Here is a 16,822-nt window from a genome sequence, read left to right on the forward strand (position 1 = left end):
TTCAAAAGTATGGCAATTTAGTACATATCAGAGTTAAGAGAATTTAAGATAGCCTTTCTCAGTACAGTGTTTTTCGGTGTTTGCTATACAACTACCAATATTTCTAATTTTGACCAATAGGACTTTTAGATGGGTCTAGGACACCCTGGCCAACTTGCCACGGGACATCTTGCCACGAGATGATTCAACGCAGAATAACTTAAGAGTGTGACAAGTTAATTTGCAGTGTGCCTTGTCTAGCTTTAGGTTTGAACCTTCTCAGGTTAGAGGTTCCAAAGGCTGGAGTGAGCTGCAATTCTACTTGTCCTTTGAGTTATCCCACATTGAATTGTCCCATGGCAAGTTGTCCCACAGTGAGTTGGCTGCAGAGAGCAGCCAGGGTGAGTCAGCCGGGGTGAGTTGGCCACAGTGAGTGGTCCAATTCTGGTTTTGATTGGATATGCCACTACTGATATCAGTTTGATTTTCTTGCTTAGGGAGTTTCAGCAGCCACAATTTATATCCATTATTAGATTTCTAATAATTTGATTTTAGATGTCCTCTTCCCTTGTTCTTTGGCATGTTTAATTAATCTCTATGTCACTATTTATTGCCACAGGGCTTTCAACTACCTAAGCCTCCTGAGCCACCATCAGTGGAAGTTGAATATTACACTATTGCAGAATTCCAGTCTTGTATAGCTGATGGAATAAGCTTTCATGGAGGACAAAAGGCAGAGGTAAGATTAAAATAGGAAATGAGTCAATGATGGATAGTTGTCATATAGTGAGCAAAAATCAAAGAGAAGCTTGGATTTAAAAATGTATTAGTGTTTTCCATCCATAATTAATTTATGATTTAATCCTTCTCTAGGTTATTGACAAGAATTCTGGGGGCTGGTGGTATGTCCAGATCGGAGAAAAAGAAGGCTGGGCTCCAGCATCATATATTGATAAAAGGAAGAAACCTAATTTAAATAGGCGAACAAGTACTCTGACCAGGCCCAAAGTTCCTCCTCCTGCTCCTCCTAATAAAGTAAAAGATTCTGAAGAAGTAACAGCTGCTAGTACCACAGCTACAGGAGATGGCCAAGATTCCCCATACAAGCAGAGATATGAGGAACCAGAATATGATGTGCCTGCCTTTGGTCATGACTCAGAATCTGAACTGAGCCAGGGAGAAGATGGTAACTCAGAGAGAAGCTCTTTCCACCTTCCAAAACCTTCCCCTGGATCATCTCTCCAAAGAGCAAAATTTCAAGTTGGAGAGTCTTCTGATGATGTGACTCATGAAGAGGAAACAATCTATGAAAATGAAGGCTTTAGATCTTACATAGAAGATGCACTGTCAAGCAAGGAATCTAGTGGAGATTCTGATTCTAGAACTTCCTCACTATCTTTGATCCAAAGAAATTCTCCACGTTCACTTTCTCCTAAATCCTCCCTTCTGAAACCTAAAAGTATTCAAACAAACTTTGGGAAGTCTCATTACAGTCACAACGAGGAGACAAAGCCAAGATCAGCCTCAGATGCTGGCCTAAGTAGTATACCCAAATCAAGCACAAAAAGGGATACTGGAGAGCTCATGTCTAGCAGAGCAAAACCAATGGTGAGGCCAAAACCATTTCTGAACAAAGCAGATTCGCAGAGTCAAGAAATTATGAACATCAGTACTTTACGTAATCATCTGAGACCAACTAGGCAACTCAGAGGTGGACTTAAAGGTTCAAGAAGTGAGGAGTCTGAAAGTCCACCTCAGACAATGTCTGGAAACTCAGAGGAGTCTTTCAGAAGAAATTCTGCAGAATTCATTACATCTCCTTCCCATACCTTATTTTACGCCAGCCAGCTAGCCAAAACAGAGAATGAAAGCAATCCCTCAAAATGTCTGTATATAACCAGTGATTCTTATCAAAAAGTTCAAGATTCTGAAATTAGTTTCCCTGCTGGAATAGAAGTGGAAGTATTGGAAAAGCAGTCAAGTGGATGGTGGTATTTGAAATACGGAGAAATAGAAGGGTGGGCTCCTTCTCATTATCTGATACCTTTTGATAACCAGCAACAAGAAAACACCTCCAGTGGAGGAGATCCCACATCCAACATATCACAGGCAAGAAACAGAAGAAATGAAAGCAAATCCAATAGCTTGGAGAAAATAGAGAAGAAGGTCCAGGCACTGAATACTATCAACCAGAACAAAAGAACACCCCCTATTCCTAATAAGCCACCTGGTGGCTTCTCCAAAACATCCGGACCTGTTAAATTGCGAAATGGAGTTAGACAGCTAGCAGTGAGACCACAGTCAGTGTTTGTTTCTCCACCACCCAAGGATAATAATCTGCCTTGTTCCCTTCGTAGGAATGAGTCTCTTTCTGCCACAGATCATTTGAGGGCCGTACGTCGTAATTCATCTTTCAGTGCTGCCCAATCCCAAATGAATGAGTCTAAAGTAAAACATGATGGTCGATTGGGTTCTGAAGGGTCAGATAATGCCTCCTACATACCAACTGATCGTAATGGAATTCCAGTGTCCACTGTCAGGCCCAAGCCCATTGAAAAATCCCAGTTCATTCATAATAACCTTAAGGATATTTATATCTCCATTGCAGATTATGAGGGAGATGAAGAAACTGCTGGGTTTCAAGAAGGTGTCTGCATGGAGGTATTGGAAAAAAACCCAAATGGCTGGTGGTACTGCCAGATCATGGACAGTGGGAAACCATTTAAAGGCTGGGTGCCCTCAAATTATTTGGAAAAAAAGAAATAGTATTGCAATGTATTTAAATTCACTAATTTATACTACCCTATGGTGTACATTTGGAAGAAGGAAAAAGATAGAAAGATCTATTTCCTTTACACTATTGTACATACACAGGACAATTCAGTTTTGCTTGTGGCCCAGAAAGTCTGCCATCTTTTAGGAAGTTTTGAAGGAATACTCTAATTCTGCAAGCATCAAGAAAATACAGCTGGAATTATTGCCCTTTTATTTTCTTTTTCCTCCCCACAAAGATGTGCATCAGGGTACATTATCCTATCTCCTGATTTTAATACTCAGAAACAAATGTGTGCCTTTTACATTCTAGTTTGGAATTATGGGTTTACTTGGGATTGATTGGGAGTTTGATGCCAAATCCAAACATGTTTTATAAAAAACTCTGCTTAAACATTTCTCCCATGAGATGTGGCCATAAATGGTATTTGGTTGATCCCCACTTCACCCAAGATGTATGGGAAAAAGAGCAAGTGGAAAAAATTTTCAAGAAACCATCACTCAACTATTGCATTCTGGTCTCTAGATTGAAGATCTGAAACGTTTTTTTTTTCCTTCCATTTCTGGTACTGAATTTGAATCACTTATTGTTCTGCTTCCTCCAGTACCTTAGTTTTTTCTTTTCTCGTATCCCTTACTTGTCAGCTGGGTCAGAAATGGGGAGAGGTATTTTTTAAAAAGTTATAGGTGGACTTTGAAGTGTAATCCAGTTTTATGTGGTTCCCTAATGTTTGTAAACACGCTAAAACTATGAGTTGCACACAATCTCTTCTGCACATTAGTTTCAACTTTAATATTTTCCTTTTGTGGCCTTCTGAATACTATGTACTGCAATTATTTTGAGAGTACTTGCCAGACAACTCAAGTTATTCAGAGTTTCAGATATCAACTAAGAATTAATCAAGTTTCATCTAAATCCAAGGATGAAAAGAGGAAGACCTGTAATGCAACCTGCTTCTCTTTTTGTTGGGTTATGGCCTGTTATGGCTTGGCTTGGCTAGGCTAGCTTTCTAAGGGAGGGGAACGCCTTTCTCAAACATCTGCTTCTTCTCATCTTCTCAGGCTCTACCTTTCAGCCGTGGCAGAGTTGCATTGGGTTGCACATACCCTGCTTTCACCAGGACATTGGTCTTGCTGTGCTGCTCTTTATCTCAAGCCCTGCAGGACTCCCTGCTCTTGTAGTCCTGGAGGGAGGAGAGGGAGGAGGATCCATCAGAGAAACCCTGCAGGTGATGCTTCTCCTCTCACTGTACTACGGTCAGAACCAATTCTGCGGGGTCTGTGTGTGACTCTTCACCATGTCCATTATGTGAAAGAGGACAGTTCAAATCAATAGAACTTTCCTGAACAGATCATGGCAATTAGCATTACCATCATAAAGAGAAAAATAAAAATGGCAGAGCTGAGTTGAGCTGACTATGCATGCCACACTGAAAACAACCAACAAAATTTGCTTCCACACCACGGGCCATTGTCTGGCTTCTTTTGTTATGAAGGGAAGGGTTTGGCATGTTTTCAACATTTATATCACCAATGAGTATGAACAGGCAAGAGCATGAAAATCACTTCATGTAAGGAGGCAGTTTCCCAATCCAGCAGGCTGTATGTTTGTGAAAAATTATTTATTTTCTTCTTTGAGTACTTCACTGAGAAGAACGCAGGCCACCCAGAATTAGTTTCATGTTGCAATAAAAAGAGTATCAAAAGAGGTGCTTTGTGTGCACATCTGAATGTTGATGGTTCATCAAGTTTCTCTTCGTTTCATGTCCGGCCAATGCCGATCCTTACCTGGCAGAGAAGCATCTATGTTATCAAAGTCAGAATGGAAATGAGCAAAAGCCATGGATGTTACCAACGGCATACTTTGCTTTAGTTTATATATGAGAAGAAAGGAGAGATTTTTATTAGTAAACACCAGACTTCTGAACAAGTCTTTTTTAAAGAACAACAATACAAATTATTTTGTTCTTCTCAGTTGGAGATTAGTTTTGTACCTATCGATATTGTCAAAGAGTGATTGAACAGAGCACCATTAGACTGGGAATGTTACAAAGCAGGAATTCTGTACTCATGTATCCTCTTTTGCCTTTTTATTTATGATTTCAGATGCTTTTTTTAAAAATGAGATTTGGTGGGGAAGCATAAACATTAAAACCACTGGGGTTTGTGCAAAGGCTTTCGGTTCAGAGTGTGTTTATATTTTGATGCATTTTCATTTATAGCCTTTCAGTGAACTTTGTAATTGGTAAACAACAGCAACAACACACCAGAAGGCCTTTATTTAAACAATATGGAAATCAGACAACAGATTTATCACCATTTTGAAGCCCAATATTTTATATGGAAAATGAAGAAAAGACTGGGGGGTTTTAGGGAGAAAATGATAAATAATTCTCCAGCCACTGTCTTACATTCTATCACTAGAAGATGAAAGAATTGGAAGATTTTTAATAAGGTCCAACTCATTTTTTTCTGAACAATTAAAAATTAAGTATATTTTGAAATGTGTTAGCTTTCTGAAAATTACATAATTATCACTTGATTCTTGCCTCTTTTATTTTTTTGTGGTGTGTTACATACATTACATTATAAAAATAACTTGAGGGATTGATTTCCACGCGTTGTGTGATTGATGCCTTTCAAGTTGATCTTTAACAGTGCATCATCACTGCTACTCTCCATGCTTCTACAGTGAAATAGCATGGAAGAAGAGGCCTGGAGATGAAGAGGAAACCTAACAGGTCTCTGTAAGATCAATAATAATAAATTCATTAGGAGAAAACAGGTTTCTACACCACAGTGCATTTGAAAATGGTGTAGTTTTGCCCAAAGCTCCTTTCTATGAGGTTTTACATCTCACGTGTTTCCTCAAATGTATGTTTTGTTATAAAGTGAGCAGCAATTTAAGAGACTTCCAAAGCTGCTTGATTTTAAAATAGTATTATTTTCTTCTGCTGGACAGTATTAAATAGAGCAAAATCATCAAGTAATCTGCTAGATTGCAGTACTAATATTAGTGATTTAGCAACACGTATTAATGTTTATGATTTAAAAAAAACAATAATGATGATGAAGTGGTTCATTATTTTTGAATTAATGCACTTTAACCATTTTAAACCAAAATGCAGGAAAATCAAGTGCATTATTTAAAGATGCAGTATAAATTGTCATTTTAAGAACATCTATTTATTAAAATAATTTATGATTATTTAAAATTTGTACTATACAGTTTTGCTCCAAAGATGCCATCATCTCTTGGGAAAGCTAAAAGTGCAGCTCCCAAAAATCCTGCACTGAGCCATCAAGACTTTTCAAATACAGGAGATTCAGGTAGCCAGAGTCCAATTTTTGCCCAAGAAGGGATCAGTATTCCTTGCTGTATAGAAGCAAATTGGTTTGTAATATTCCAAATTGGTTCTTGATTATCTCAGCACTGGGGAGTTATGTGTACAGAATTGATACAAAAAGGATCAAGAGATTTTGAAAATATTTTTTACAGATTTCCTAAAAGGGTTATCCCAGCCACATTTGGCATTAGTGATTTATCCCTTTCTCTTTAGTACTACCCAGCCTTCAGCCAGTCCTGTTGTTGCATCTGCAGGGTTTTTTAAAAATAAATTTTATTACTTTTCTATTAATTACATTTCTTGGTGCTTAGTGCTGTTTTTCGGGCCAAAAAAGTCACTGAGTTCATTTTGAGACTAAAATGAAATTTTTAAGAAAAAATTAAGTTCTGCAAATTCTTAAGAGAAAATTCATGTAAATATGAATTGCCCATATTTTTAGTAAGGAGAATAGCTTTCCATACTGTTCTCTGTCATAGCTGCATTTTTTTATACATCAGCAGTATTGAATTGGCACATGTAAGGACTGGTTTCTTTACAATTAGAACAGTTATCAGACAATAAATCAATTTGCTTATCAATTTGCATTTTATGCATTACAAATGTGAGCCTTGATTTGTCCTATAAAACTGCCCCAATAATATAAAAAATTACATAAATATAGTTGGATAGGTAGTTTTCTGGGCTAAACCAATTTATCATTTGTTATTTTAAATATATGTATGTGTCACATTTCTAGAAGCTTTATGTAAGGGAAATTGTAGCTGATTTTATAGTATATGGAAGTATAGGTTCAAATACAGGGAGAAGGATAAATAAAGGGCACTATCAAGCACCTTCTTAATTTAGTCAGTTTCACTGTTTCTCACATGTAATCTATAACTTGCCCTTGTAAATATTAGGTATATTTTTAGGGATTGGATAATTCAAATGTCAGTGCTAAGCCAATGCACAAAGAAATACACTGAAATCCTGGTCATGAGGCTGTAGCTTTCCCCATCAAAATATCTGCTAATTCTAAAATTATTTTGATCATAAGCCTGATTTTTTTTTAAAAAAACCATTATATAGTACTTTCAAAATGATCTAGATCTCAATTTTTAAATATTCTGGAGTCTAACTGAATATTAAGCCAAAGTTTGCACTCTTAGAGAAGAGTGGATTCTGATCATTTCTGGGTTCTTTAAATTGCCTTGGTTTTTAACAAGAACAATTCAAAATGCAGGTTGATATTTTGACAAAACCCAAACAAAACTTTTTTTCTGCTGTATACTGCAACTTTAATAATAATGAGCACTTCTGAATTTGTTATTGCGGATTTATATAATGCCTGAAAAAAATACTCTTGCTTTTTTTTCTTAATTTCTACATTTTAGTAAGTTAAGTTTAAAGCTTATTCCTTTTTAAGTACATATATTTTAATACCCAAGTAATATAAATTAGACTTGTAATAATGTGGTAATAAACCACAGGTTTTTTTACAAATTTGAAATGGTTCTATATTTCTGAATCCATTTATTCAGCAAGGGAACAGAGGTTTAGACTGAGAAAAATCAGTCTAAATATTCCTTGGGTTCACTGAATTAGTTTCACAATTCTTTGACTTTCTAGAGCAGTGTTTTAGAAAATTGACAACTTTAACATTTGCGTAGATTTTAACTCCCAAAATTTCCTAGTCAGCACTGACTGGGGAATTCTGGGAATTGAAATTCACACTTCTTAAAGTTGCCATATTTGAACAATGGTGCTTTAGCTATTTAGGCCCCTACTGAAATCTACTTTTCTGAAAAAATAGGTTCTTTAATTTTTTTTAACAGATTTGTGTCCCATTGATAGAAGTTGAAACAAATTAACAACTGCACATGCATTTATACTGCGGTAGCAACTACTTTTGTTCCAATGAACTGGTTCCAAAGTCTTCCTTTCAGAAGCAACACTGAACATTTTGACGATGGCATTATAGAATTGTGCTTTTCAGAACTACTTTTGAATATTAGAATAGCTTATTTTAATTTAAAGTTATGCTTATTGCTTCTCTCCAATTATAAACAAAATTGTTACTGCTTTTTGTCATTTATCAAAAAGTGGAAGGGAAATTATTTCATTATTATTAGCATTTACTAGCATTACTATAGCTATAGTAATATTTAAGTTTAGATCATCTTGAGTAATTTGTTCCGTATATATTTCTTAATTATTGTTATATTTTATCAATATTTGCATTCTCAGTATAGTATCCAAATAGAGGATCAGTGCAATATTGAAAGGGCAAAAACAGGTCCCTCATTCAGGATTTGAAGTGGATGCACAGTGTGATTTTAAACTTCTGTCATTTTTTTATCATGCACTCTTAAGGGGGAAAAAAAAACATTAGGATTGAGGAAAGCTGAATAACAGCAGAAGTAAGCAGGAAGTGGAGGAAGAAAAGTTTTGGGGTGGAAACGGCTGTGTAACTTTGATATTGGCAGTAGAAGTTTATCACATTCAAATAGTATGACATCTTGATAGTTCACTGGCTACTCAGCTGTCCCTTTTCTTCGCAATGTTCATGTTCCATCTTTTTTTGTAGCCATGTGCACTCTTTAACCTAAGCAGAAGTTCCAAATTTTTATCTTGATTTGCATTGATGTCAGACTAAATTGATATGTATTTATTTATACATATAGATAGACTGAATTTATCATGCTATAGAACAAGGGTCTTCAAACTTGGCAAGTTTAAGACTTGTGGACTTCAATTCCCAGAATCCCTGAGCTAACATGACTGGAGAGGAATTCTGGGAGTTGAAGTCCACAAGTCTTAAAGCTATCAAGTTTGAAGACCCCTGCTATAGAAGCATGAAATAGATCCTGGAGGCTAGAACAGAAGTTGTCACACTGAAAGCATGTTGACAAAGGGCCCTTACTCTTTAAGTCTGCAGGAAACACAAGAAGTAAATGCTTGAAATAGTCTGTATTGAATGGTATCTTAATACTCAGTCTGTTCCAGAATTAGACTGTTTAACAACGGAAACTTCTGTGAAGTTGTGGTTTGATCTCTCCTTTCTTAAAAGAAAAGATTCAAAACTTTATTAACTCATCATCACTAAAGTAGCATATAAATAAAGTGTCTGGATAAAAGTATTTATGACTTTATTGTAAAGTAAAATGCTTATGTTCAGATGCTTGACACTTACTTGACTTCATGGAAATTATCTTAACCATTTACCTAATACATCACACTGAACTGAGTGAAATGTCAAATATGCATATATAAGTCAACCTTTCTAGAAGCGGTAGTTTTCAGAAACTGGGACATATATATACTTCTTGAAATTAGAAAATCAAACTCAAGTCTGAATTTCACTACTCAGTGATTTTTTTTTCTCTCCAAAGAAAGTCCTTTTCCCATTTAAAAATCATTTTTAATATATAAATAATTTTATTGAAATTTTTAATAAAACATGCTTTTCTTAAATACATGTCTATAAAACAACACAAGCTTTTTAATGGAATATGAATAAGCAGAAAATAGTCTTACAATTTAGCCAGTACTGGACATCTTATTTTAACATAGGAATACATAGCTTAACAAAATAACCTCTCTAGAATTGCTTTTCTAAATTAGGGAAGTGATAGCAAGGATGCCTTTCTTCATGCTATCAGTGTCTTGCTAACAGGAACACCACTTATTTTCTTGTTTTTATATTCTCATTGATTACTTGAGTGCAACGGACTCCAGTCAGATTTGCTTTTAGAATATTCTTGTTAAGGGTCGTATTTTTTAGTCTGATAAAATACAGAGTCTGCACATGCAAAGAAAATTTGTGACTTTAACAATACCTTTAATATCAACCATAGTTTGATGCTAAATTGTCAAAATCAGAAAAACCAGCCATATATTTTATGGCTAAATCAGGGGTACTTTACATAATCTTAAATCTTTAACAGGTACAAATTGGTGGAGCATAAGTTTTGTAAATATTTTTTCAGGAGGATTATGGAGAAATAGTCTTTATGTTTTTTGCAAATGTGTACAGATTAGTGGAAAGTACATGAAAAACTTATCAGGTTCCAAAATTGCCTTCTAGACTTGTAAGATTACTGCTGGTATGTCGTTCATCTATTTAGTTAATTGTAAATTCTAAATCAAGGACTTAGGAATCAAGTGACTTTTTCAAGTATCCTTGGAAGTCTATGAATTTGTCCAGTTCCTTTAATTGATATTCCTCAGTCTCCACTTGGTTTTTAGGACACCAGATAAGAGAACCCTCAGTTTTTGCGAGGGGCTTGTATAAATTGTGTTAAGTTAAAATGTCAGTTCAGTGTTTCACTGAATTCAGATCCTCGCTTTGGGGGCAGAAAGATTTGACTGTTTTCAAGGTTATAAAATCATTTAGGCCTAGCAGGGACAGAGGAAATTCATCTGTGCCTTTAAATTTGTTAGATTGGCTAGCCCCATGAAGTGTTTAAGTTGTTTGTAGAGTGCACTGTTTCAGGAAAAAAATGAACAGAAAGTTTCACACTGTTGAGGGTGTTTTTCTAAATGTTCCACATCCAACACAACAGCCACTACTGCCCTGTGTTGAGACACCTGTTTATTATGACACCAAATTGGAGGATAGATGTAGTTTTCTTTAATGGTCAGAAATAACTGGATTGTGACTGAAGAAAGGCTGATTGGAATAAAGAAAAAATAGATCCAAAAATGAGTTAATATACATATATACATCATTTTCTCCGCCTCCAAATGTTTGATTTCATGAGTTCCTTACATCTGTATTTGTGTGATACTTCTGTATGTTAGGCTATTTTTCCCCATACAGGTACTCCTCAACTTATGACTACAATTGCACCCAAAATTTCCATTGTTACATGAGACATTTGTTAAGTGAGTTTTGACCCTATTTACAACGTTTCTTGCCACAGTTGTTAAGTGAAACACTGCAGTTGTTAAGTTAGTAATGGTAATTAAGTCCCTCTGGCTTCCCTGTTGCCTTTGCTTGTCAAAAGGTGAACACGTGACCCTGGCATACTGCAGATGTCATGAATACCTGCCAACTGCCAATCATTTAAATTTTAATCACATGACTAAAGGGATGCTACAACAGTCCTAAGTGAAAAAGCTCATGTCACTTTTCAGTGCCATTGTAACTTTGATCAATAAATGAATAGTTGTAAATTGAGGACTAACTGTATTGTCAAATGTGATATTTCTATATTGTGGCGTGATACACTAGTTAATGAATGCCTATAATTGGAAGAAATAATGTCTTTTACGTTTGGAGGAAAAAATGAAATGATTTGAAAATGGCATGATCATAACCTTAGTGTTTAGACTAAGGGACATTGCATTGTTCAAAAGAAGTGAATAATTAAAAATGAAAGATAAAGCCAGCTGTTGCCCTCACATTTCGTAGCATTTTAAAACTTGCTTTTCAAAACTGCAGTTATATATTCAATTGTATAAAGCCAAAATGTGCAAAACAATTACCATCTTACTTGTTTAAAAAGTTCTAAAATTAAGAGAATAGTAAGATATGTAAGGATCTAAAAGCTTGAAGAAAACAAATTTTATTCTCTTTAATATAAAATACTAAAATGAACTGAAGCTGTTTTTTAGCATGAAGTAAATCATTGGAATTTTTCTGTCATATGGTTCAGCATATGACTTCCAATGAATTAATACAAACCTGTGCTATATTTCTAATGGGCTTATTGTGATTGTTGTTAGCTAGAATAAAGAGAATGTAATTAATAGAAGTTTGGGAAGAGTACGTTGACAAGGAGATGATGAAGGATGTATGGCTGGTCCTTGAGCTGTGTGATCGAGATGGATGGTGGAGGATGTGTTTAATGTTGTTTGTTTAATTTCCTAAGAAAGATCATTTCTTGAGGTTAGAATAGATATTGGTTTATAGTGAAGGCTGAGGTGTTTTGAGTTGTTTGCATTAAGGAAGGAACCAGAATGGAATCTAATTGGAGTGCACTTGTGAACAAGAAAAAAAGAGCCCAAAGGTATTCATTGTTTTCAAAAGTGGAAGAAAATAGATTGTTAAGATGAAGAATATTAGATCCTTACATATTATTCTTTTTTCTACAAAACTGTTGGTCACATTGGTAAGAGCCATTTGGGGGAACAATTTATATGAGTGCAAACTAGTCATTAATTCTGTACAAAGGTGTTGGTCAACCATAAATTTATTATATTAACCTATATAAAACAAACTGGAAGCAAAAGATAATGTCTATATTTAGACTGCTAATTGGCATTAAAGGTGTAAGATTAAATTGTATTAGTCAGTTTGAATATAGATTAATCATACCTAAAGGTCAAATGCTCCTTTCTAAGAACAGTGTCAGTCTTTAATTTCCAAAGATGGAATTTGGATAGGAGTGCAGTTTCAACCAAAAACATTGCATCTTTTTACAGTTTTGTGCTGCAATATTCATTGGCATCTAGATACTTGATTATTATTGAAATATGTAAAGAATTTTTTTTCTAGTAGACACCTGGCATTGATATTGTTTGGCAGTTGGGTTGATTTGTCAGTTTTAGTCATTGAAAACTAGGCATTTGGGAACATGTTTGGCCCAACTTTCTATCTTTTAATGATTTATGTTTCATCTTTTCAGGGTGTTCCATTGGAATTTGCAGGAATGTCATGGTAGAGTAATTGTGGAAATGATGTTGCAAAGCATGAAATGTAGTCTTGTGCCCATCAGGGTATCTGAGCTGGATAAAATTTGTGTTATGCAAGCTTCTGTACAATAAAAACACTACATACATGCAACTTTTTTTAAAAAAACAGTAAGGTGCCAGCTGGACAAGAATCCAGGAAAGCCCTTAGAGGTACTTGAGAAATAGGTAAAGTTAGAGATGTGCATTCAAGATCCCTTGCTATATCTTAACCAGGTCATACGCAGCTAAAGATAAACTGAACTGCAGCCAGCATCGTTTACTATCCAGCCCTCAGATCATATGCAGTGCTTACACTGCAGCTTTTACATTCATACATTTAATCATTTAAAGGCACTGCCAAGAGAATCTAGTCTGCAGCCTCTCTTGTTTTATTCCCAGGTTCTTGCAATGTAAAACCACAGTACAATATTAAATGTCTCACAAGGCAAAACTTGATAACTAACTATACCTCACAGTGATCTCCCAGTTTACTCATTGCTTGGACCAAAGGTGGTGCTAATATGAACTTTAATTTTGATATTTATGTTTTTTGTTGTTGACTTTTACCTGTGTGTATATTTGTTTTTAAAATAAAAGACATAATGTCCTGTTCAACTAAAAAAGATTTTACCCTTGGAAAAAGATTCTTTGAAACCCATAAAAGTTATTTGCAATTTAAACATTACTGTGTGTTTTAACTGGCCATACTTTTTTTTTCTAAAAAAAAAGGGAGGAATAAAGCATATCCTTCAAATGATTGCAAACTGTATTTTTATTATTTCCAATTATTTACATTGTTTCCTGTGTCAGAAGGGTTAAAGTTTTTATTCTTTCAGCTCTGTTCCGGTTATTAGTCAACTCATTTCTTCTAGCATTAAAAAAACTATAAACTTGTTACAAAAATTTCTTAATATCTTCACTTTAACATCAAGTGATTTCTTAATGAATTATCAACATCACCTAAAATTGTTAATTCACAAAACTTTTTTTAAATGCTTCAAGTGACACCTAGATAACTTTTGGGCTCAGAAGCTAAACAAGGTTAGTACTAGTGAAAACTTTCATTTGAGATTCAAATACCAGGGAGTATTTAAAGGCATTACTTGAGGGAATAAAACATTTTTAAAAATCCTCCTAGAAGAATCATTTTTCATCTGTTCCCCAAAACACATTATTGAGTTCATGAAGCCCCCAAGAATCAAGCTTGACTTGAAAATATTTCCCCTATATTACATAAGTCATTCATAGCAGGTACAACTTTTGTGTGGGATTATCATGACATGGGGAATCTTGAAGAAGGCAGTGTGCATGGAAAGAATTTTTAGAAATCTTCAAAAGCAACATTTTTAAAAATAATTCAGAATTCTTTATTTTCTTAGTGGCATTAAATACATGAGGCAATGGTAGGAATATAGGAAGCTACCTTTTCGCTTTTAATGATTCATCTAACTCTGACGAACGTGGTATTTTTTCTAGCATATCTGAAGATTTGGGGAAACTTATTTTTCTTTGCAGGTGTAATTTGTATGTTTCCGAAGGTTTTAAGTTATCCCTCACCAAAGGCAGAAATAAAATTATGACCACCTGTATCTGCAAGGTGTGATGTATCTAAGGGTACATTTTAAAGTTTAGGGATCAATGTTGGTTTTGAAAAATTCAAGTAATTATATTAAATCCCATGAAATTTAATACAGGATTGTGGCACTCTGGGTGAAACATTTATTCCCTACATTTCACACGTTAGGGTTAGGATTAATGGCTAATCTCTAGCTATACCTGCCTCTCCCAGGATGCTATTGAGGTCGACTAGAAACAAGAATATCCACAGGCTCAAATTAATTCCTGATCTATTTGAACAAACTTGGTACTGTAGAACAGTAAAATATAAGACATTTTTGTGTATAGTGTGGCTCATTGGCTGTACACATTTCAAAATTCTGAGAATTATTGTTTAAAGCAGTCCTTCATTTTTTCAGTTTAAAATAAAAATCAGTAGTACTTCTGTAAAAGTTGTATTGCTTTTAATAAATACATTACTGGCATTTTTATTAAAAAAAAATAAGACTGCTTTAATGAATACCATAGAATTCAATGAATGAATATGCTTACATGGCTTCAAATTAATTTTTGAAGCATGCATTGTATGGTGCTGCCCAGTGATGGGATTCAAAACATTTTTATACTACTGCTTCTGTGGCCGTGGCTTGATGGGTTTAGCAGGGGAAGAATGCTGTAAAATCTCCAGTCAGAGGTGGTATTTGCCGGTTCTCCATGCTACTTAAAATTTCCACTACCGGTTCTCCAGAACTGGTCAGAACCTGATGAATACCACCTCTGGTGCTGCCAATTATTTATATACTGACATATGAAGAGTAAAGTATTTTCACTAAAAAGGATTGTCTAAGATCCCACCAAAAAGGTATGTATACCAATGAAAGCAGATGTGTTCTTTATATATACATTGTCAACAACCCAAAACATTTTCCAAAATAAAGTTTTAACATTGTCAGTCATTGGTGAAGTATGAGAAAAGTCAGTTCACTTCTGATCACATATGGTGGGAAATCAGCTTTCTCCTGGCATCTTAAATATTCATATAGATTTTTTATGTCATAGGGTTTTTTGGATGCAATCTTCACTTCAGATGATGCATACTGCAATCTTAGTCCACGAAAGTACATCTTTATCAAAACAAAAACAATTTAACAAATAAATAAAATTGTACATCCAGGTTTAGTCATGCTTAGGTAAATCCACTAAAAATAATGTACACATGACTAATTTAAATGCCTGATTCAATTCAGAGTGTTGTAGCATCTTGAAGATCAACTATCTGCCTAAAAATTTTTATTCATGGAAACGTTCTGTAGTTCTCACCTAGCCTATTTATGCGTTACAAATATGCAACAACAAAGATTTTCTTTGTTCAGTAAGTGATAGTTAACACATGAAAATTTTAATAGCACAAATGTAATTCCCAATTATTTAAGAGTAAATTACCTACTGCATATCATGCATCAGATTTCACCCAAAAGCCATTTTTTTCAATTAGGTTAAATTGGTTTAATTGCAATCTGCCATGCAGTTCTGATGATTTGCGGTATAAAAATGTAACAGTAATAATTTTTTAAAATGTGCAAGCTACTACTCCAAACTTGTAATACTGGATATGTTTGAAGTAAACTAGCATATTATGGAAAGAGAAGGGACAATATAGGTTTTAGTGGGAATCCCTTTAGGAGAAACGAACCAACAGTTTATCATTTCCTTCCATATGTTTTTCTTTGAGAAAAAAATCAAGATAAATGCCACATATTCTACATGTAATAGTTTGTCCCTTCATTTTCAAACATTTTTATCAGTAATTCTGAATATCACGTGCCAATCATTAAAGTAACCACTAGATGGTAGTGATTCAACATTAATGTTTGCATTGTTATTTCTTGTCTGTTCTGTAGGTTTTATGCATGAAGCAAAAATATGTGGCAGGAATTTTAAAGAAACCAGATAAGCATGGGGAGGATATCAAAAACTCACAACTGATTGTAATCTCAAATAAAGTGCACAATCAGATAAGTCAACAGGGTCTTGGACATGAGGTATTAGAGAAGAGCAATACTGAGATATTCTTAACAGCATGTTGTCTAACTGCATGTTGCAGCAACTTTGTTAAAGGAAATGCTAATCTTGTTCATGCATGGCTGGAAAACCATCTAGGAGCTCAAAACATGCTGTCTTACATTATATAATAGAGGAAGGGAATATCAGTGGGATATCTTAGTTTTGCTCCAGAAGGCCACAAACCAGAGGATGTTCAGATCCTCAAAGCAACTTAGCTAGGATTAGTTCTGAAAGGAAATACATTTATAAAACAAATAAAAATGAAACTTTACCCTAGACATCTATACACAGACTTCCTCATGTATAGATACTATTTATCAATATCATATCAATTTCTACCAAACCATACCTGCAAATCAGTACAATCCGTACATCAGACAACTCAGTGCAGGTTAAAATACCTGCACTAATTTGTCAGAGTGATAATAAAAGTGTTAGTCGATGAA

At 34.8% G+C, this 16,822-nt stretch overlaps 1 protein-coding gene across 11 annotated transcripts in view; it reads left to right on the forward strand.

Annotated features, from left to right (window-relative positions):
- Positions 1 to 13,519, forward strand: part of SH3PXD2A (SH3 and PX domains 2A) — a 227,394-nt gene extending 213,875 nt beyond the window's left edge. For all 11 annotated transcript variants that reach the window (XM_026704720.2, XM_026704719.2, XM_087932795.1 and 8 more), the window contains 2 exons: positions 599 to 718; positions 853 to 13,519. In XM_026704720.2, coding sequence (XP_026560505.1) covers positions 599 to 718; positions 853 to 2,745 — 2,013 coding nt within the window. In that variant the 3' untranslated portion in view covers positions 2,746 to 13,519. The remainder of the gene's footprint in view (positions 1 to 598; positions 719 to 852) is intronic.
- Positions 13,520 to 16,822: the final 3,303 nt, after the last annotated feature.

This window comes from Pseudonaja textilis, chromosome 4 (genome assembly GCF_049901715.1).
Source record: "Pseudonaja textilis isolate UNSWEBS1 chromosome 4, rPseTex1.2, whole genome shotgun sequence".
Lineage (NCBI taxonomy): Eukaryota > Metazoa > Chordata > Lepidosauria > Squamata > Elapidae > Pseudonaja > Pseudonaja textilis.